This window comes from Lepidochelys olivacea, assembly GCF_965140295.1.
Source record: "Lepidochelys olivacea isolate rLepOli2 genome assembly, chromosome: 1".
In the NCBI taxonomy this organism is placed as follows: Eukaryota; Metazoa; Chordata; order Testudines; family Cheloniidae; genus Lepidochelys; species Lepidochelys olivacea.
The window spans coordinates 250,076,954-250,098,650 of record NC_140411.1 but is presented as its reverse complement, the minus strand read 5'-3'; the positions used below and the strand labels follow the sequence as shown (position 1 = coordinate 250,098,650).

Here is a 21,697-nt window from a genome sequence, read left to right as displayed (position 1 = left end):
CTAAGTGCACCACAAAGTATCCACAATCTTCGTACAACATATACACTCAAACTTTAAGGCCAGAAGGGACCATCATGATCACCTAGTCCAGCGGTTCTCAATCCACGGTCCAATTAGCACACAGCTGGAGCCCACCCATGCTGCAGAGGAAGGAAAAGAAACCCATGGTCTGACAATCTGACCCGGGGGAAATTCCTTCCCAAATCCAAATATAGCAATCAGTTAGACCCGGAGCATGTGGAAAATACCCACCAGCCAGACACCTACGAAAGTACTCCCTGTAGTAACTCGGGGCCCTCTTCATATAGCGTCCCATTGCCAGCCGTTGGAGATATTTGCTGCTAGCTATCGCATATCAGCTACCTGCCATTGTAGGCTGTCTCATCATACCATCCCCCTCCATAAATTTATCAAGCGAAGCTAAGGTTGTTTTTTTATCCTCCACTACTCCCACTGGAAGGCTGCTCCAGAAAGAAAACGTACACAAAACATTTGAGGATACCAAACATTCAACCTTTTTTCCCCCCAAGCCCCTCTCCTACTCAGTTTCTCCTCTCCTTTCCCATCCAAAAAAGAGCTTTAAAGCTGTTTAGGACTAATATTTGACTACAGAAATGAAGTACAAAACTGAAGTTTCAAGGCAGTTAAATGGAGTCTCCATGTGGCGTTGGCAAATTGAAATAGTAGAACTGTACCTGTAACAACTGATTACAAATATACCTTCCCACCACCACCAATAATATAATCCTTTCAAAATAAGTAATATTAGCTATGGGGTTTATATAGAGGTAGTTTTGCGTTTGTTTGGTTTTTTGTTCAATGAAGAGAACCTTAAAACAAAATGATTTAGCCTCACATAAGTGTATAGAATGCATAATAAAACAAAACTAATTTTGAAGTGGCTTTAAAACCAATTTTAAAAATGACACCCCCACAGGATTTTCTCTCTCCAAAAGATGCTTTATAAAAATAGAAATAAAATCCCCATTTTAGCTATTTTGTGCTTGCAATAGTTATGTACGTGTTAAAGATTAATACCATACTTTTTAAATATAAGGTATTATTGCTAATTTTCAAACGATCACAAATCAAAACAAATTCTACAAATTATAGAAAAACCTTTTCTATAGTAAAACAGGTTGTGCAAATAATTGCATTATATTTTGACTAAAACATTGCCTACAGTTCCTATGCTCAGTTTTGTCTCGGTTGCACATGCCAGCTAAACACTTTTACATTAATTGTACCTTTATTAGCAGTACAAGCTTTCAACTACTGCAAGATAAGCAAAGAATAACCCCTCCCACTCCTTGTCCCGAGAAAAGAATGCCAATGTGAGCATTTTTATCAAGGGGAATGGGAGTGGAGATACCAAAATCAGTTTGGAAATCCCATGGAAGTCTGGTTACTCATTAACTCAAGTCAACTGTCTCCAAGTGTCAATAGGACACCACGTAAGCAAAATCTGAAGATTCAAACAACAGAAAGTGCTAAAGATGTCACTGTCCCAACCCACCAAATGGCTCTGGGATATTCTGTAAACAGAAAGTGTTCTGTTTAAGTCACAATTTGTCACTCCTTCAGGGAGCAATTTAAACAATCAAAAGATTTTAGAGCTTGGGTTGCAGATGAAGACTGAGAAACAGATTGAAAATGTCATCAGATACAAACACTTCCTTCTGTAGAGAAAAAGCAAACTGAAAAAATGAACTGTATTTGAAGGCTAGCCTAAATGACTAAGACAGATCATTAATATTCAGAGAGTAAAAAAGTCATCATTTAAACCTTAGATCTAAGATAAAACTGACTGACAAGAAAGTGCCTTAGATACAAAGGATCCCAAAGATGTTCGTTTTTATATCACTCTACTAAGAATTGACCAAACTGAACTTTCTTTTGTGAAAAGAGGAACCAATAGTCATCCATTATATTCCAGTGTCATTCCAATACTGCATTATTAGTAAACAAAGATAAGAATGGCCATACTAGATCCATCTAGCCCAGTATTCTGTCTTCCAACAGTGGCCAGCACCAGGTGTTTCAGATGGAATGAACAGAACAGGTAACCATCAAGTGATCCATCCCTTGTCACCCATTCACAGCTTCCGGCAAACAGAGGCTAGGGACACCATCCCTGCCCATCCTGGCTAACAGCCATTGATGGACCTATCCTCCATGAATTTATCGAGTTCTTTTTTGAACCCTGTTATAGTTTTAGCTGTTACAACATCCCCTGGCAAAAGAGTTCCACAGGTTGACTGTGCATTGTGTGAAGAAACACTTCCTTTTGTTTGTTTTAAACCTACTACCTATTAATTTCATTTGATGACCCCTAGTTCTTGTGTTATGAGGAGGAGTAAATAACACTTCCTTATTTATTTTCTGCACACCAGTCATGTTTTTAAATAGACTTCTATCATACCCCCCTTTGTCATCTCTTTTCCAAGCTGAAAAGTCCCAGCCTTATTAATTGCTCCTCATATGGAAGCTGTTCCATACCCCTAATCATTTTTGTTGCCCTTTTCTGTACCTTTTCCAATTTCAATATATCTTTTTTGAGATGGGGTAACCACATCTACACTCAGTATTCAAGATGTGGGCATACCTGGGATTTATATAGAGGCAAAATGATATTTTCTGTCTTATTATCAATCCCTTTCTTAATGATTCCCAACATTCTGTTAGCTTTTTTGACTGCTGCTGCACATTGAGTGGATGTTTTCAGAGAACTATCCACAATGACACCAAGACCTCTTTCTTGAGTGGTAACAGCTAATTTTGACCCCACTACTTTATATGTATAGTTAGAATGTTTTCCAAAGTGCATTATTTTGCATTAATCAACATTGAATTTCATCTGCCATTTTGTTACCCAGTCACCCAGTTTTGTGAGATCCTTTTGTAACTCTTTGCAGTCTGCTCTGAACTTAACTATCTTGAGTAGTTTTGTATCATCTGCAAATTTTCTCACCTCATTATTTACCCCTTTTTCCAGATCATTTATGAATATGTTGAACAGTACTGGTCCCACTAGCAAGCCCTGGGGGACACCACTATTTAGTTCTCTCCGTTCTGAAAACTGATAATTTATTCCTACCCTTTGTTTCCTATCTTTTAACCAGTTACTGATCCATGAGAGGACCTTCCCTCTTACCCCATGACAGCTTACTTTGCTTAAGAGTCTTTGGTGAGGGACTTTGTCAAAGACTTTCTGAAAGATAATATTCAGCTCTTATGTTGACTCATTTGTTTCTTACACCTATGCCAAACTGCTATGAACTAGGTAAATAAGTAGTTCCTCATATAGAACAAGCATAATTATAGAACAAACTACTCAATATGGGGCCAGTGAATATTTCTGCTTACATTTATCCATTGTCAAAAAAATCTTTAAAGAGTTACTTACCAGTAACCACAGTTCAAAAACATTGTATAGATGCACGATTCAGGTGTGCATGAAGACAAAGAATTACAGTTACTTCAGTAATCTTCCTTTCTTCCCGAGAGTATAGTCTGAGATTTTTGGGCAAGAACAGTACCTTTTTTTGTTTGTGCAGCACCTAGCACACTGCAGGCCCGACCAGAAGCAAATACATTAGAACTATTAGATTCCCCATTACTGGGGAACGAACTACCAACTCTCAAAGAAGTAAGTCTGAGAAATACTACTTTATTAAATATTGCAGGATCCTGTAATGGGCATCAGACCTAGTTACCAAAAATGTAATGTGTGTGATAGTATAAACAGACCTCAGACCTGCTATGACAGATATCACTCAGACATGCTAAGGAAGTCATCCTGAACCTGGAAAAAAGTCTGGTCTCAAACCCTTAGCACTGTGTCACTTGCAAAGTCATAACGGGTTTCTTTACAAAACTTCCTCCATTTAGACAAACTGCTGAACAGACAGAATCAAAGGCGGAAACTATGTGCCAACAATTTAAGCCACAAGAGTACAAGTTCAGTCTATTTTAGATACTGTTAAGGGCCCCTATTATCTCTAAACTATGTAGCTTTATCAGGGAAAGCAAGCATGGGAGCTTTGCAAAAATATAGGTGGATTTATAAATTGTTCAGAAGGATCAGCAGGCCTTCTGGTGCTCAGACATCTTGGTTGCCACCAGATTCAAGCTCTTCCATCCTCAACTTACATCCAGATTGTAGGGTTGCCAGGTGTCCATTTTTCGACTGGAACACCTGGTCGAAAAGGGACCCTGGCAGCTCCAGTCAGCACCCCTGACCAGGCCATTAAAAGTCCGGTTGGCGGCACAGTGGAGCCAAGGTAGGCTCCGACTACCCTAGCTCTGCATGGCTCCTGGAAGCAGCAGCAAGTTCCTGCAGCCCGTAGGCACAGGGGCAGCCAGGCAATAGAGACTCCACACGCTGCCCTTATCCAGAGTGCCAGCTCCACAGCTCCCATTGGCTAGGAACTGTGGTTGTGGCGCCTGTGGACTGGGGCAGTGCGGAGAGCTGCCTGGCTGCCCGTGCACCTTCGAGCCAGAGGGACGTACTGGTCACTTCTGGGAACCACCTAAGGTAAGCGCTGAGTAGAACCCTTTGCCTCATAGATGTTGAGGCAATTTGAAACTGAAGCACGGCCAAGGAGTATTCCTTCCTCCCCGAAAGTTCCAAGCACTTCCAGTCCCTATCATAGGCAGTGGACCTCATCTGGTATTGACAGCTGTAGGAATTAATAGCATCCATCACAATGGAGTTGGGTGAAGGGTGGAAGAAGAGGAATTCAGTCTCTCTCACTGGGACATAATATTTTTGTCTGCCTGCTCTCAGGCAGGTGCCACCGATACTGAGGTTTGCCAAATAGTTGGTGCAGGGTCCAGAATTATTTCGTTAATGGGTAGGGCAATTTTTGAGGAGGAAGATGGAGTGTCAAGGAGATGGTGGTGGTGGGTGTCCTTGACTTCTTCTAGTGGTATTTGCCACTCTCTGCCAGGTCCTGGAAGAGGTGAAAGTCATCCGCCAGAGATGGTGGGGGAGGCATGACTGCCTCATCCAGGGAAACATGACAGGGTCAACCTCTTCCTCAACACTGCCCTCCTGTTCCTCCACGATTTCTTCTGGAGGTTCTGAAACTCTGGATACGGAAACAGAAGTGGTGCACCTCAAGGGTTCTTGGGTGGGCCTAAAAGCTCGAGAGGCATGGTAGCTATATGCAGCCCAAGAGTCCCAGTATGGCCACTGGGGTGGTGGTGGCACCGAGCTCAGTGCCCATGGGTGGCTGTATCAAGATGGCGGTGGTGGGACCGTTTGAGAGTGTGCCTGAGTGCTCTGTTGATATTGGGCACACTTGGGAGGAGTACTGTGACACCACCTCCTCCAGTTCACTATCTAAACCCTCACTAGAGGGAGGAGGGGGAGTATGGCAGGGTAGTGCTGGGCAGAGCCGGTACAGAGAAAAAGAGACTCCAGTACATCTGATACACAAAGGTCCCTTGAGTGTCAGAATACTGGCGGTACTGACTCAGTGCCATTAGAGGTACCAGAGAGAGGTGGGGGAGGGATGAGAATCTTGCCTATGCCAGTTGTTCTGGTGCTGGATAAGGAGTCAATGACTGTACTGTTGGAGAATCGCGTACCAGCAATGACTTCTTAGCAGACTGCTTATTCCTGTCCTTGTCCCTCAACACCATTGACTCTATGCCCGTGCCCATCAGGTTCGTACGCTTGTCAATGGTACCTGCCACTGTAGATTTCTGCAAGCCATGGATACCAGGTTGGGATTGTCACGGTGGTGTCGGTACCAAGGAAACCAAGCGTGCTGGAAACAGTCTGTGGCTATCTCAAGACTCATTATGGGGACTTCCCGTTCTCTTTTTCAACGATTTACGAGAGGGGTCAGTGGCTTGTTTCTTCAATCAACAGCATTTAGATGTTGAGGGCTGTGGGGAAGATGCAAGCCTGCCAGGTACCTTGTGGCAAGGGTCCAGAGAGCCGCCTCCATTAACATGATCTTCTATCTGACCTCTCTATCCTTACAAGACCTGGGCCTGAGTTGCTGGCAGAGATCACACTTTTGCTGAATGTAGCCTTCCCCAAGTGTATGCACTGGGAGTGCTTGTCTGCAACAGGGATCGCCTCTTTGCAAGAAAGGCATTTCTTGAAGCCCCATGAACGAGGCATACCCCATTGGGGCAGGGTCCCCAACAAGGAGAAAAAAGCAGGAAAAATTATGGGTTTTTTTCTTTATTTGTTTTTTTAAGAGGGAAAAGATAAAAAGGGAGAAAACTATCACTATAACTACACTAGGTACTAGGAGGCCAACTAACTACAGAAATGCAAAATCGAAAGCAATGGTCGTAATGGACTGTGAATAGCTCCGTCGCTAGCCAAGGGTGGTTGAGAAGGAACTGAGTGAGGTTAGCCCATGCATGCTGACTAGCCTCGTGGCAAGACATGAGGAGAGACAGCACATGTGCAGGCTTAACAGACACTGCTACCAACGTTCTCTGATCAGCAGTGCAGGATACAAGCACACCTACAGTGGAGCACCCATAGGGACACTACTTGAAGAAGAACTTTCTCTTCTGTATGCAGACCATGCTACAGTACAGTAAAACCTGCCTTAGTGACCACCTCTGAAGAGAGACCATCTGTCACAAGCAACTACTTGCAGAGGCCATGGAACGTTTCCCCCTATAATTTAACTATGAAGAAACTGTGAAGAGTGACCGACCACCTGTCATCTGCAGCCAGCGACCACATTTTCTTTCTCCCTTCAGACCTGGGTGCCTGGCCAGCAGCCGCTGCTCTCTGCCCTGCCTTCAGTACTGGGTGGATAGAGAGCAGTGTCGGCTAGCTTTTTTCTGGAAGTCTTTTAACAGTCTTATAAATGTCTAAATGGTTTGTGTTCGGAGTACCACAGAGATCAACTCTCTTGTTTTATACTGCAATGGGGCGACACTGGGGGTGGGGGACTTGCAAGGGCTATAGCCACTCCAAAATTTTCCTTTGCCGTCCCCGCCCCATAGCCACCCCTCCCTGAACAAAGGTCAAACTTTACGCAGAAGTAAGGGTGGCATAGTATGATATTACCACCCTTACTTTTCTATTGCTGCTGGCAGCTACAGGAGCTGATATGTACAACCTACTTGAACCACACACACACACAGTGGCTTGGGAGTGCCTGAGGATATGGCAAGGGATCCCAGACTCTCGTGCGTGTGGTGCAATCTTGCAGAGGAGGTGGAGCTCCTGGTCTGGCCTCCACTCACAACGCCTATTGCTCTTTGCACCGGCTTACTAGCAACTAGGGGACACACATTTAAACACCCTCCCTAGGAGGGAGCCACGCTGACTTGGACAGCTAAAGTGCAATAAGAGGTGGACCATTCAGGCAGCGGAGAGAAACTACGTGTATCTCTTTGGAGCAGTTGGCCACACCGAGTCTCTGTGAAGGTTGTCAGAGGGGTTCCCCGCCTCCTTCCAGGACATCTTTAGGCTGGGTTTGGCTCCATTCTTGGGGCTATGGCTAAAGGTACCTGCCATAACAGGTGCTGGGGGAGGAGGAGAAGTTATGGCCAGTCCAAGGGAGCGTAGAAGCTATGTGAGTCGGGGGGGGGGGGGGGGGGAGGGGTCTGGATATGGGCAGGGTGCATGGGTTGGGGCTGTAGGCTCCGCGCCTTAAGGGACCTAGTTTCTGAGCTACATGATGGGCTGCGGATGTGGGTCTAGGGACAGGGATCTCAAACTCAAATCACCACAAGGGCCACATGAGGACTAGTACATTGGCCCGAGGGCTGCATCACTGACACCCTCCCAGAGTGCCCCCGGCCCCACCCCCACTCCACCCCTTCCATGAGGCCCAGCCCTGCCTCTTCCCACCCCTTCCCTGCCCTCATTCCAATCCCTTCCCCAAATCCCCACCCCATCTCTTCTCGACCTCCTCTCCTGAGCACATGGCTCCCGCTCCCCCCCCCCCCCCGGAAAGCACTAAGCGTTGCCAAACAGCCGTTTGATGGTGGGAAGCACCTGGAGGTAGGCAGAGGAGTGGGGACATGGTGTGCTGGGGGGGAGGGGAGCTTGGCGGCCTCAGGAAATAACTCGGGGGGGGGGGCGCGGGGTGCTTGGCAGGCCACAGCAAATAACTGCGGGCCACATGCAGCCTGCAGGCCACATGTTTGGACCCCTGGTCTAGGATATGCGGGGCTTTTTTGCAGAGCAGAGGGGAGCGGGATGAGTTGGCAGAGGTAGATGGAGTTCTTGTGAGTGCTGGGTGGGTATGAAGGGAACTGGGGTTCTCGTGGGGATGGGGGCACAGCCACTGCTCTCCGGCCACCCAGCTCTGAGAAGGTGAAGTAGTAAGGGTGGCATGGTATGGCACTGCCACATTTACTTGTGTGCTGCTGCTTGCAGCAGCACTGCCTTTAGAGTGAGCAGCCAGACATCAATAGCTGCTGGGCAGATAACACAGCCCACAATTTTCTGTCTAGCACACCTCAGCTCACTCTTAGGTAAGATGGATTGAGAGGCAGAAAGCTTCCTTGGAGTCCAGGATGGTAACAGCAGTAGAGCCAAGAAAAATAGAGAGGCTTAGCAATTCCTTCATTTGTAGGGAAAGGTGAGAGCTCCTTCTCGTTCATTTATTTATGAATAAGGGTGAGTGCAGAATTAATTTATTCTGGGGTGTAGTTAGGATAAAAAACTCAGGTTTTTTGTTTTATTTAGGAAGCAGTCCAGGATTCATTAATTGGAGTTGTATGTGATGGAGAGAAAAATATCAAAACTGATTTTATTTGTGGGTGGTTAATACTGATTAGCATGGGGAGGAAGCCGATTTACTGATGAAGAAGAAAAGACATGTCAATGCAAAGTAAAATGGCACTGTCTTTAAGGACACAGCTCTGCAAGTATATTTCATCCACAATATAGCAGAACCTCAGGAGTTACAAACACCAGAATTATAGACTGACCAATCAACCACACACATCGTTTGGAACCGGAAGTACGCAACGCGGCGGCAGCAGAGACAAAAAAAGAAAGCAAATACAATAGAGTACTGTGTTAAACAAAAAGAAAAGGAGTACTTGTGGCACCTTAGAGACTAACCAATTTATTTGAGCATGCTCACGAAAGCTTATGCTCAAATAAATTGGTTAGTCTCTAAGGTGCCACAAGTACTCCTTTTCTTTTTGCGAATACAGACTAACACAGCTGTTACTCTGAAACCTGTGTTAAACAAACTACTTTAAAAAAAAAAAGTTAATAAAAGATTTCACCAGGTAAGGAAACTGCTTCTGTGTTTCTTTCATTTAAATTAAGATGGTTAAAAGTAGCATTTTTCTTCTGCATAGTAAACTTTCAAAGCTGTATTAAGTCAATGGTCAGATGTAAATTTTTGAAAGAACCACCATAACGTTCTGTTCAGAAAAAACCAGGAGTTCTTGTGGCACCTTAGAGACTAACAAATTTATTAGGGTATAAGCTTTCGTGAGCTAGAACCCACCTGCTTGTAACTCTGGAGTTCTACTGTAGTAGGCTTAGGCTTTATCTACACAAAGAAGTTGAACCATTAAATTTTTTTTAATTGATTAAATTAAACTGATACAAAAGGCAGTATGGCCACTTCTTTTGGTTTAAATCAAGCCCTCTTGTTTACCTGGAGTCAACAGCTGAAAAGAAATAAACCTGATTTATGCCAAAATAAGAGCATCCACAGTGTCTTTTGCATAAGTTTAACTTAATCAGTTTTAAAAACATTTTATTTTAAATGGTGCAACTTGTGCACGTACATAAGGACTTAGGTTTCAAGCCAAGGAAAGAGGAAAGAGTGAGATTGTGGACATGGGACAGAGACCAAGCCGTTGTCTACACATAAACTGTACCACTTGAACTACACTAGTATAGTTAAGTAGAATAAATCCCATCACCACTGAGTATGGACACAGTTATGTCAGTACAAAGGTGCTTATTCCAGTACAGGAAGTGGCACTTCTGTATCAGTACATCTGTGTCCACGCAGTGTTTATAACAGTATAGCTATGGAGGTTTTTAAAAAAAATAAACTAGAACCCCTCATTGACAGTTATTCCAGTACAACTTTCAAAAGTGGACGAGGCCTGAAGGAATTAGCTTAAAAGGAGTACATGAAGAGTACATGAAGGAATACTCTAACATTTGAGCTAACAGAGCACCTGCTAGTAGGCGGCTATCTTCTATGTGGACCAGCCACTAGAAGCATTTCATTGTCAAAAGAATATTTTTAGCAAAGCAAGAAAGTAAACTGGACAAGTGATTCATAAAATAGAATTTTCATCTCTTCACTGTTTGAAAAATATTGCAATATTTTTATCCTAGGATAGCTCAATTTGACCTAGAAATTCAAAATCGAACATAATCTCTGATAAGAACAAATGCATAGGTCCCAAATCTGTGGGCACACCCGCGCCCCAGGGATGCACGGAGGAATGTTTGGGGGGTGCAGCTGGGGCCCAGGCCAGTCCCCAAGGGGCACTGACTACCACCCCTGCACCAACCCCCAGCTATGGCCCCAGCCTCAGCCCCCTTGCCTCTGTCCGTTTCTCCCCCTCCCAGAGCCATAACCCTGCTCCTGGCCCCGGGGGACAGGTATGGACAGGGGCAAGGACGGGGGCAAGGTAAAACTTTTGGGGACCACCGGACTAATGCCTTTGAATGTTTTTGAAATTTTACAATTACATTTTTGTATTATTTAATATATATGCACATCCTAAGCAAGTCTATACGGTCCAACACAGACAGTCCAATCACTAACAACTTTGAAAGGTGATGTAGGTATTAATCATGGATTTCTAATCTTTATTATGTCAGTGAAGAGTCTAAAGTTCACAGTCAAACTGAGCTTGTGGGGATTACAAGTGCCTAGGCTCCTACCCACACATGTTTTTGAAACAGCAGCAGTGTAAAACTGACAAACCAATAAGGGCTTGCCTATATGAATGGTTAGTTTGCAGCAAGCTAGGGTTTAAATCTACCCCACACTAGCCTCCCCACAAACTAAGTGTCCGTTTGGACCCTGCTGCCACACACTAAAAGTTCTGTAATGCTCTCTGATCTATTCCCGTTTCAAGCAGAATAGATTAAAGTGCATAGGAAAACTTCTAGTGCACTGCAGCAGGGTCCACACAGACACTTAGTTAGGGTGACCAGGTGTCCCCAACACCTGGTCGAAAAGGGATCCTGACGGCTCAGGTCAGCACTGCTGACCGGCTTTTGACCGTCTGGTTGGCGGTGCTGCACGGTGGGTGTGGTAGGCTCCCTGCTCCCCTCCATGCTGCGTGGCTCCCAGGAAGCAGCTAGCATATCCCCAATCTAGCTCCTACAGGTAGGGGTAGCCAGGGGGATCTGCGTGCTGCCCCTGCCCTAAGCGCTGCCCCCACAGCTCCCATTGACCAGGAACCACAGCCAATGGGAGCTACAGGGGTAGCGCCTGTGGACAGGGCAGCGGGCAGAGCCGCCTGGCCGCGCCTCCACCTAGGAGCTGTAGAACGGACATGCCGCTGCTTCCGGGAGCTGCTTGAGGTAAACACTGCCCAGAGCCTGCACCCTTAACTCTCTCTCAGGCCCGAGCCCCCTGCCCCAGCCCTGATCCCCCTCCTGCCCTCCGAACCCCTCAGTCCCATCCCAGAGCACTTCCTGCACCCCAAACCCCTCATCCCCAGCCCCACCCCAGAGTGCACCCCCAGCCAGAACCCTCACACACACCCCTGCGCCCAAGCCCAGAGCCCCCTCCTGCATCTCAAATCCCTCATCCCTGGCCTCACATCAGAGCCCTCCCACACCCCAACCCCCTACCCCAGCCCGAAGTCCCCTCCCACACCCTGAACCCCTCATTTCTGGCCCCATCCCAGAGCCCTCACCCCCTCCCACACCCCATTAAAAATGAGAGAGTAAGTGAGGGTGGGGAGAGCGAGCGACAGAGGGAGGGGGAAGGAGTGAGAGTAGGGTGGGGCCTCGGAAAATGGGCGTGGCATGGGCGGGGGCTCAGATGAGGGGCATGGCATGGGTGGGGCCAGAGTGTTCAGTTTTGTGCAAGTAGAAAGTTGGCAACCCTACACTTCATGTATGCACAGGCTAGTGCCAAGCAGATTTACACCCTAGCTTGCTGCAAACTAAGCGTTCATGTAGACAACTCCTAAAGTTTCACTGCTATTCAAAGGGAGGACTGGTCAAAATTTGACCAATATTTTCATCAAGAACCTGAATTTATTTTAAACTTTTGAATTTTTTCCCTCCATTATTTTTTAAACCTTGTAAAATTGCCCCTTCCCCTTTTCCAGTGGGGAAAAGAGGAATGGTGGGGAGAGTGAGAAAAAGGAAAACAAAGTTTGCATCTCAATTTTTTGCCAACAAAAATGAAAAATTTTGAATGAGATTAAAACTATTTTCTTTTTAAACATTTGAGAAAAAAATGGCAAACATTTCAGAGCCCTATGGGCAGCTGTGAAATTGCCTAGATTAATGTAAGTTTCACTGTGCTAGTGCTTGACAAAGATATGAGCAACAAAGGTACTGGAGCTATTACCCTAGCTCTAGCTGATTTCCCTCTGGCACATTTTTCAATGTATGTCTTTTCGCTGTTCTTTCTAGATGTCCTTCCCAATTTTCACCTGCCATAGGATTCACTCCTATACTATTCCTCATTCTAGCCACTAAACATGATCAGCTATTAAACAGGCAACAGTTATATAACAGTGTCATCACTGACAGAGTTAACATTCCAGTAAGATAAGTTGTCCTACACACATCTTGTTCTGGGCTGTCTGCAGACTCAGAAATATAACATTGCATTGATTACACAGTTCATGTTAGGAAGGTATTCTTTGCAACCGTGAGTGCTAAAACTCATTTTGAAAGCAGAAGCTTGGATTCCACAGAATCTGATATGTCATGGAGGCCATATATCCAAGAGGATGAATCCAACCCATGGTTTGACATTCGTGCCTTAGAGCGAGAGTTTGTCTACACAGCAATTTACAAAGCAGCAAGCTAGGGTGTGACTCTGTAGCACACCATCTTACCATGAAGTAGTGTCCCATATGGACATTGCTACAAGCGCAGTGAAAGTCCCAGAGTTCAGTTTGGCATACTACTTTGAAGAGTAGTATGACACCAAACCATGCCCCAAGAACTTTTACTGCACTGTATAGCAGTGTCCACACAGGACATCACTGCACAGCAAGCTGGTGTGTTACAGAATCATACCTTGGCTTGCCACACAGTAACATGCTGTGTGGACAAGCCCTAAGACATGGCACATGATCTAACTCTCCACTCCTATGAAACGGCCACCGCTTCCCACAGCGCCCATTGGCTGGGAACTGCGAAATGCAGCCACTGGGAGCTGCAAGCGGACACTCAGGTAAACAAACCATCTCGCCGCCCGCCAGGGACCTGAACAAGCCACAGATCAAGTTTGGGAACCCCTGTTCTAGAATGATCCAGACCAAATCAAATCTGTCTTTAAAAAAAAAGGAACATGAAAAATTTCAATTCTCAATGTTTTCTTTCCCTCCCCCCAATTTCATGCATAGTGTTTTTAAAACAAAACATTAATGTAAATAGAAACAACATAATTAAATGTAGGAATAAGTTTAGCAGGCTAGCTGCCATCTGTCAACTGAATTTCAAATGAAAATAGATTTAATACTACAACATATTTAAAATTTAGAATATTTTGACTCTCTGCATTTGACTTTTTACAATAAATGTAGAATGATCTTCTACAGAAGCTTTTTGCTTTTGTGGCAAACCTAAGCACTTATGCCCTGCAGAGCAAGAACGAACTCAACATTTTCAGCAAGAAAATCTACTTTACTTAATGTCAAAGTAATGGAGAGAAAGTATTAATTCAATTCAAAGCAGAACTGACCTGGAAAGACAGAACTATCCATTTAAACCCATGTTACTGGCATGAAGCAGACACACATCCAAAGACACTTGAAACTTCTAAAATATAAGTTAGTTCTGTGTATTAATTTGCCAATGACACAATATGGAAAAAAGACTGGTAGATATGAGAAATGGTTCAACAATTTTAAATTCCCTAAATACTTCACCAAAACAACTTAATAGTTCTTCCGTATCACTAAACAGGTCAGTGGCAATTTGCTATTGTCTCATAGCTGACTGGAATTCTGTTATTAAATGAATAAATTTTTTTTTAGACTGTGGAATATTACTTTTCAAGCCTGTGAACTGAATATATGGAAATCTTTACAAGTTAGTCAAAATGGTTTAGACATGGTTCTGAAAAGAAAGAACAATATACTAGAAAGTACAAGTATTTGTACAACAGGCAAAGTGTTTGCTTAATAAGCATGTGCAAAGTAGGGTTGCCAACCTCCCGGTTTTGCCAGTCTGATTCCAGGAGACTCCCAGAGGCTACTGAAGCCAAATCATGAGATTTTACGTCACTAAAAGTCCAGTAGTGCTCCCTGCCTGCCCTGACCCTACACCGCTCCCAGAAGTGGCCAGCATATCCCTGCAGCCCTCCCCTCCCAGGGGGAGGGAGTTCTCCTTATGCTGCCCCCCCGCCCCTCCCCGAATGCCGGCTCCACAGCTCCCATTGGCTGGGAACTGCAGCCAATGGGAGCTGTGGGGGCGGTGCCTGCAGGCAGGGGCAGTGCATGGAGCCCCGACCCGACCCCCCTCCCCCACGAGGGGCCGCAGAGACGTGCCAGATGCTTCCAGGAGCAGCACGGGGCCAGGCCTTAGCCCCACTGCACCGCCAACTAGAAGCCACCCAAGGTAAGCATCATGCAGCCAGTGACCACACCCCCCACTCCATCCTGTAGCCCAGCACCCCGCCTCCTCCTGCACCCAACCCCCTGCCCCAGCCCTGAGCAGCCAGCCCATCCCAGCAGCCCGCCACTTCCCGCAGCTCCAATTGGCTGGGAACGGTGAACAGCGGCCACTGGCAGCTGCAGGGGGCCCATGTTTGCGGATGGTAAACGTAAACAAAATGTCTCACGGCCCACCAGTGGATTACCCTGATAGGCCACATGTGGCCCACAGGTGCCCATCACTGCTCTATTCTAAGAATTAAGGACCATCCAACAAGGGATCCCATTACATACACAATTAAGGACATAAAAATATTGGATTCATTAAAAGAACAACACGACCTACATCCACGAAAATAAGAGCACCTTTATAAACCATGACTTCAGCTCTTCAGTCAAATTAATTGTATGTCAAAGAAACCAAACAGGAAGGTAATGTACTGGAACATTTTCTAAGTAACTTATCTAGAGGGTGATGCAATACAAGTTCTCTACTAACAAGTTAAATTTCATACTTAGCACTTTACAGGAACTGCCTTCACAAACTCACTTAACTATAAATATATATATATATATATATATATATAAATCACTATAAGAAGTGATTACCAAGTTAAATTATGCTTCTTTATTTTTTCAAATGGGTACGCTAAACAGGCAAGGCTAACAGTATGATTGATACAGAGCAATTAAATACCATCTAGATTACAACTAAACTGCTTCAACCAATAATTCTAAAACAAACTCTTAAGCAGCATAGTATAGGTGACTATGTAAAAACCCATGCTGTTGTACAAATCCAATTCAGAAAGTGTCAAAAACCAGAAAATGGCTTAGAACTTAATTGGATAGTAACAGACTGTGAATTCCTGTAACAGTTGAACCTGGTAATATTCTAAACAAAGAACTCTCAACAATGCTTGTAGATGTTTCCATCACTTCACACTGATTTGAACATTCTAGGCTTCAGAGTGACAATCCTGGAAGCTTTTTATTTACATAATTCATTTGTACTGTATTACATACTACCAACGTTCTAACAAACATATTATACAGTATGCTCAATATGTCCTGGACTGATTCTAGCCTGGAAAACTGAGTTCTGTCTACCTAGATTCTCTGACAGATTTTAATTGGATATAGTATTCTTCACTTCCTGTCCTAAACTTTGCACTGTTATACATTGTTAAACAGCAGCTATATTTCATCCCAGAACACTCAGTAATGGATAAAGTGATTCCTATGTATACAAGATACTTTGATTCTTCTCACATGAAAGGCACTATTAAAAACTCAAGGTCCCTAATTAATCACCACCTACTTTAGCATAATGAAATCACCTTATTGTCCTCCCACTGTAATTTTAAGAATATTATAAAAACATTCACTGAAACAAAATGTTGACATTATTGTCCAATCTAAGGATTCAAAAATTATGAGTAAGGCTTCAGTCATGAGTAGCTTTAAAAAAATCATAATTTAAAAAAAATAAACTTCAGAGTCTTTATTTACCTTCTGAGTTGAGCCTTTAGTGTTCACATTTTCAGGACCCCCCCACCCCCAAAATGATGGCTAGAAGTTTAATTTTTTTAAAAAAAGGGAAAGTCAGATTCTCATTGTCACATGACTCAAGGAGCAGGGGCTTTTAAAAAAAATCAAATATCAGAATTGGGAACATACTATTCATGTTAAGGGCAACATAATGCATTGCTTCCAAACACAGCACAAACTGGTGTTTGACCAATTTGTATGTCAAGACAACTGCACTCAAAACAGATATCCACACAATTCCAAGAATTAGACTTTTCTATAGCACTCAACACTGTTGTATAGGAGCGCTTCACACAGATTAATGAATTTATTCTGACAAGAGAAGCCATGTCACAGAAGGGGAACTGAGGCAAAGAGAACAACTTGTTCTCAGTTAGGAAATTTGTGGCAGGGCTGGAATCAGATACCAAATGTTCCGAGTACTAGTCTGAAGTGAGCTATTAAAATGGGGAGGCTTGTTTTTAAAAAATTGTAAAGCCAACAGAAAAACAGTTTTTATTCGGGGGTGGGAGTGAGACAGACATAGCCTTTTTGAACTACAACAGAGTCGGGAATTTCTATCTTGCTTCTGTGGAAATAGTGCTAAATTAGAGAAAATAAGTTTAAGAAACCTTCCCTCACCTTACTTTTTCCAGTCTAACATCAGTTTCTACAGAAACAAAGTCAATCAGAACCTAAAAGCAAAAACTCACTTGTTAACTACAGCAACAAATGTGGGAAATGTGAGTTATGAAAACTTAGCTGAGAGCCATAGATTTCTAAATTTGGAGTGATTCAATTTACATTTTTTAATTAAAATTTAAGGTAACATTCCCATTTCAACAGGAGTAATTTCTGGAAGGGAAAATTACCGGTAGTTAATTTATCCTGCCCTCGTAATCACACCAGATACCCACACAGTTTGAACCTTTCCTGGCCAATTAAACGTCTCCTTTCATAACTTTATTTGTAACTTTCTCTTTGTCAGCATCCATAAATTGTCAGAATGGACACAGATGAGTGTCCAACCTCTTTTTGAAAGCATCCATGACAGGCTAGAGAAGGAATGGCATTCCAAAAGGCACTTCCCACCACCACCACCTTGCATTCTGAGGGTGGGGCCTTCACACCAGACAGTGATTTCAAAAGACAAAGTCACCATAACGTTCTCTCTGCTTAACCAAGAATGAAGAAATCTCATCCTCAATCTGCCAAATATTGTAATTAGCATTAACATCATATATCCTAACAGCCATGGGAACACACAAAACTGGTTTTGAGGTCGATATTGTATTAAATGAATGGTTCTGATAACATCTTAATGTCTGGTTTCAGAGCAACAGCCATGTTAGTCTGTATTCGCAAAAAGAAAAGGAGTACTTGTGGCACCTCAGAGACTAACCAATTTATTTGAGCATAAGCTTTTGTGATGCATCCGATGAAGTGAGCTGTAGCTCACGAAAGCTTATGCTCAAATAAATTAGTAGGTCTCTAAGGTGCCACAAGTACTCCTTTTCTTTTTATCTTAATATCTGGAAGCAGATATTTACCATCCTCGGACTCTATAGACTATAGTTACTCTAATGAATAATTTTTTTAGAAGTTAGAATAAGTGCAATCTCTTGATTTAGGCTTAGACCTGAGATTTGATATAAGGAAGTCTTCTAAAAGGCAGAAGAGACCTTGAGGCCTCTGCACTTTTACTAACCAGTCCTCAAAGTACAAAATACATGAACATTCTACCTTTTCAAATGAACTGTCACCACAGACACACATTTGGAAAAGACTGTAGGCATAACTGAAAACTAAATGGCAGAATTCTGTACTGGTAATAATTCTCACCAGAATGGATATGAAGTTACTTCTTTTCAACAGGTTAGATTAAATATGGAATTAAATTTCTGAGGGTGAGAACTGCAAATCAATGCTGTGAATTCAGAGATGACCAAAACTGAAGTTTAATCATTTAAAGTTTCATGTTATACCAAAAGTAATGTTCATTATGCATACAAATGGTGCTGTAGTTTTCCTCTTCATGACCCTCTATAACTCACTCACTTTGAAATAGGGTCACCAAGAATGGGTCTTCATTTGTGAAACTGTGAGCATTTTAAACAGATAAGGATATAAACTTCTAAATCTAAAAAAGACCCAGGAAGAAACACATTCAGCTGTAAAAGGCACCAAGCTTGTAGAAATAGGCATCTCCTTTTGGATGATCAACTAGACACTATTCAATACGCTTAACATTGAAAAACACAAAAGGATTTTCAAACAATTTCAAAAATCAGTTATATTCTGACTGTTTAGCAACAAAGAAGCCTTTCCCTCATAGTACAACCTCTATTATGCAATTTCAGAAATGGCAAATTTATTTCCTTAAACTGCTAGACTACAGTAATTTAACACTTAAATGCCAATGATTTATTTGCAGTGTTAATGACCACCTTGATCGATCAGTCCATCAGCCCTTACAGAGAGAGGGCCCAATCACAACACATCATTCATGCTGTTCTAGCCGGTCCTTTAGCTACTTACTGGCTGGGCTGTCAGTAGCATTGGACCCCTGACCAGCATAGCGCACCGTAGTCCAGAACCCCCGAGTGATCTGCCAGCCTCAGCCTCCCAAGTAGCTGGGATTACAGGCACACACCACCGAGCCTGGTATTAATGACCAAGGAAATATAATGGTTCAACACCCTTGTATGCATGCCCTTCCATATTAGAAAGGTAACCTACAATTTATCCCCTAAACTGTGTGAATATTTGTGTCTATGACTTTATATACAGCAAATGACTTGAGTTTTAATTTTGGTAAAACATGTATTATACTACCATATGCCCAAATCAACTGGGACGCTAGAAGAATGGCATACCATTTTCTGCTATTTTCTATATGCTATCAATGTTCCAATTAGCACCAGCAAGAGGCAGCTACTTCACGATGCTGAATAACAAATTCTTCATGGCAGTGGTCTTGTGTGGAACCTTTTTTTTAAAAAAAAAACAACTTACCATAATATTTCATTAGCTAACAGCCTTATGAGATGTGATCGGTCCAGAGGGGAGAGAGGTTGCCTTTCATGGTATCAGGCAAACACTGTACATCCCGATTTAAGAAGAAATTTTAAAAGAGCAGAAGATTCCTTCCCCTCAACCCTCTCCGACCCATTAAAAATTATAAATATCAAAGGGCCTGTGTATCAGGATGCATTGTTTAGCTTAATACAAATTTCTCAAACCAGGTAGGCAAAGGAAAGGTCCAATCTCACTGTGCTCTGAAAAATGCAGAGCAAATAAAATATTATTTAACAGATAGTAGGGCAGGAAGATAATTGGTGATGACATCAAAAAGCTGCAATTCCAAATCTAAACAGATTCTGTATGTGCAGGAGAATAAAGAGGTAATCACTCTCAATTTGAAATCTAATCAACTAAAATAAGTAGTTTCAAACCCTACACCTTTTCTCAGTCCCCTTGCTAATTTTTGTGGTTTTAGAACTACACTTTCCAATTTTCTCAGGTTTTTTCTGTCTTTTGCTCTTGTGTGAAAGGATCATGTAAGTGAAGTCTGATTGAATTCTATGATACATGGTCAACAACAAAAAAAGGATTGAAATCATTAATATTCCTCACCAGTAAAAAAAATTTACTAACATAAATGTTTTTTATTTTCAAACAAAACCTAAATGTGGGGCCTAAATCTACACCCAGCAGCTGCTGTCAGAACTGCTGTCAGATTGTCAATGCAAACTCCCTGCTCACAACAGGACCACATGCTGGGGATATGAGAACACAAGTACACCTGCAACGGGCAAACAAACCCGATAAAAAGTTTCAGAGCTGACTATGCAACAGAATAATTAATTGATTTTTTAAATTTACTGGACACAGAACTTTTGAGCTTGTCACTGCCTCCAGTGTCCCTTGAATCTAGAAAATTGAACTGAGCACTAAAAGAATGTGCTCGTTCTTACCATCCACATCCAGCAGAGGGACACTCGCCTGTCTAGCCTGCTTTACATCGTGAGTCTGTTTTTGTTAAATGGGGGTATTTAAATGTCCTGCTGTCAATCAAAACGCACTTCCTACAATCACAACCGGCTCCTCAGTAAATATCTCAGCGCTTGGTCTCTACAAATACCAGACGCCAAACGTGAACCAGGCAGCTGGGGTCAGAACCGAACAGCCAGTTGGGTCGCCGAGCCCCCAACTTGTTTCTTTGTTTAAATGTCCGTGAATACCCCCCCACACACACACACCAGGCTGCCGCTGCTTCGGGCCTCTCTCACGCACACGCACAGTTTCCAAACCACACACGAGCCGGCCGCGGCCGGGAAAGCCGCTTGGGACCGGACAAGAAACGTCAAACCCAGAAAAGGCAGGAACGGACCCCAAACACAGAGTGAGCCACGAACCCCAGGCACGGCCGCAGCCGGGAGCTACCGGCCCGGGGCAGGCAGCTAGGGAAGAGGAGGTTATCCCTCACCCCATCTCCCCCACCGAGCGGCCGGCATCCCCCACCCATGCAGGACGGAGGCAGCCGGGGGCGCGGGGGGGGAATCCCCCCCCCCCACACACACAAACAGCACCCACTTTCCCCTCCCCCCGGCGCGCTCAACTTCTGGGCAGCTCCTGCCCCCCCGCTCTCCCGCGGCCCGAGAGCCCCTCATCTGTTGCTCCCTTTACTTTTATGGGTGACACCCCGTCAGTGCCGGGCCGGGCACCCCGCACGCGGCTCCCCGCCGAGGCGCCGGGCGGGGAGCGGGGTTCTGCAGCTCGGTGGCATGGGGCAAGAAGGGGGAGCTCGCTCGCTCGCAGCTGCCCACCGGGCGCAGAGGCGCGAGGGGTCCCCGCCGGGGTCCGCGGCCCCCCATTGTTTCCCGCGGGTGGCGGTTGTTATTACCGGGGTAGCTGCCACCCCCGGGCTGTTCCCCTCATTCCCCCCCCCCCGCCACCACGGCCCGGGCTCTCCTCGCCCCGCGGGCTCCCCGGCCCCCACCTGCCGTGGAACCAGTCCTTGCAGATGTCGCACTCGATCATGAAGCGGCTCACATCGTAGGGCTCCCGGCACACACAGTACACGGGGGTCGCGGTCGCCGCCGCCGCTCCGGCCATCTTTAAAGAACTCACTGCCTGAGCCACCCTCCCCCTCCAACAGCCGCCGCCAGCGGCACCAATAACAACAGCGCGCGCGCGCCAGCCCCACGGAGCGCGCGCGCCAGAGGCGACACGAGAGAGGGCGCGCGTGCGCCCCACACAGTCATATGGCCAGTGAACGCTCCACCGCTGAGCATGCGCGCCTGGGAACTTGGCCTCCTGAGAGCAGCAGCCGGTCGAAGACGTACGAGCGGATGCGACTCTTGCGCGTGCCCGGCAGCCGTCTACG

General features: G+C 44.6%; 1 protein-coding gene across 1 annotated transcript in view; it reads right to left on the bottom strand.

The window, feature by feature from the left end:
• KDM7A (lysine demethylase 7A) overlaps nt 1–21,449 on the bottom strand; it is an 89,415-nt gene extending 67,966 nt beyond the window's left edge. The window contains exon 1 of the mRNA XM_084649980.1: nt 21,311–21,449. Within this exon, the coding sequence (XP_084506106.1) occupies nt 21,311–21,426 (116 nt within the window). The 5' untranslated portion in view covers nt 21,427–21,449. The remainder of the gene's footprint in view (nt 1–21,310) is intronic.
• Nucleotides 21,450–21,697: the final 248 nt, after the last annotated feature.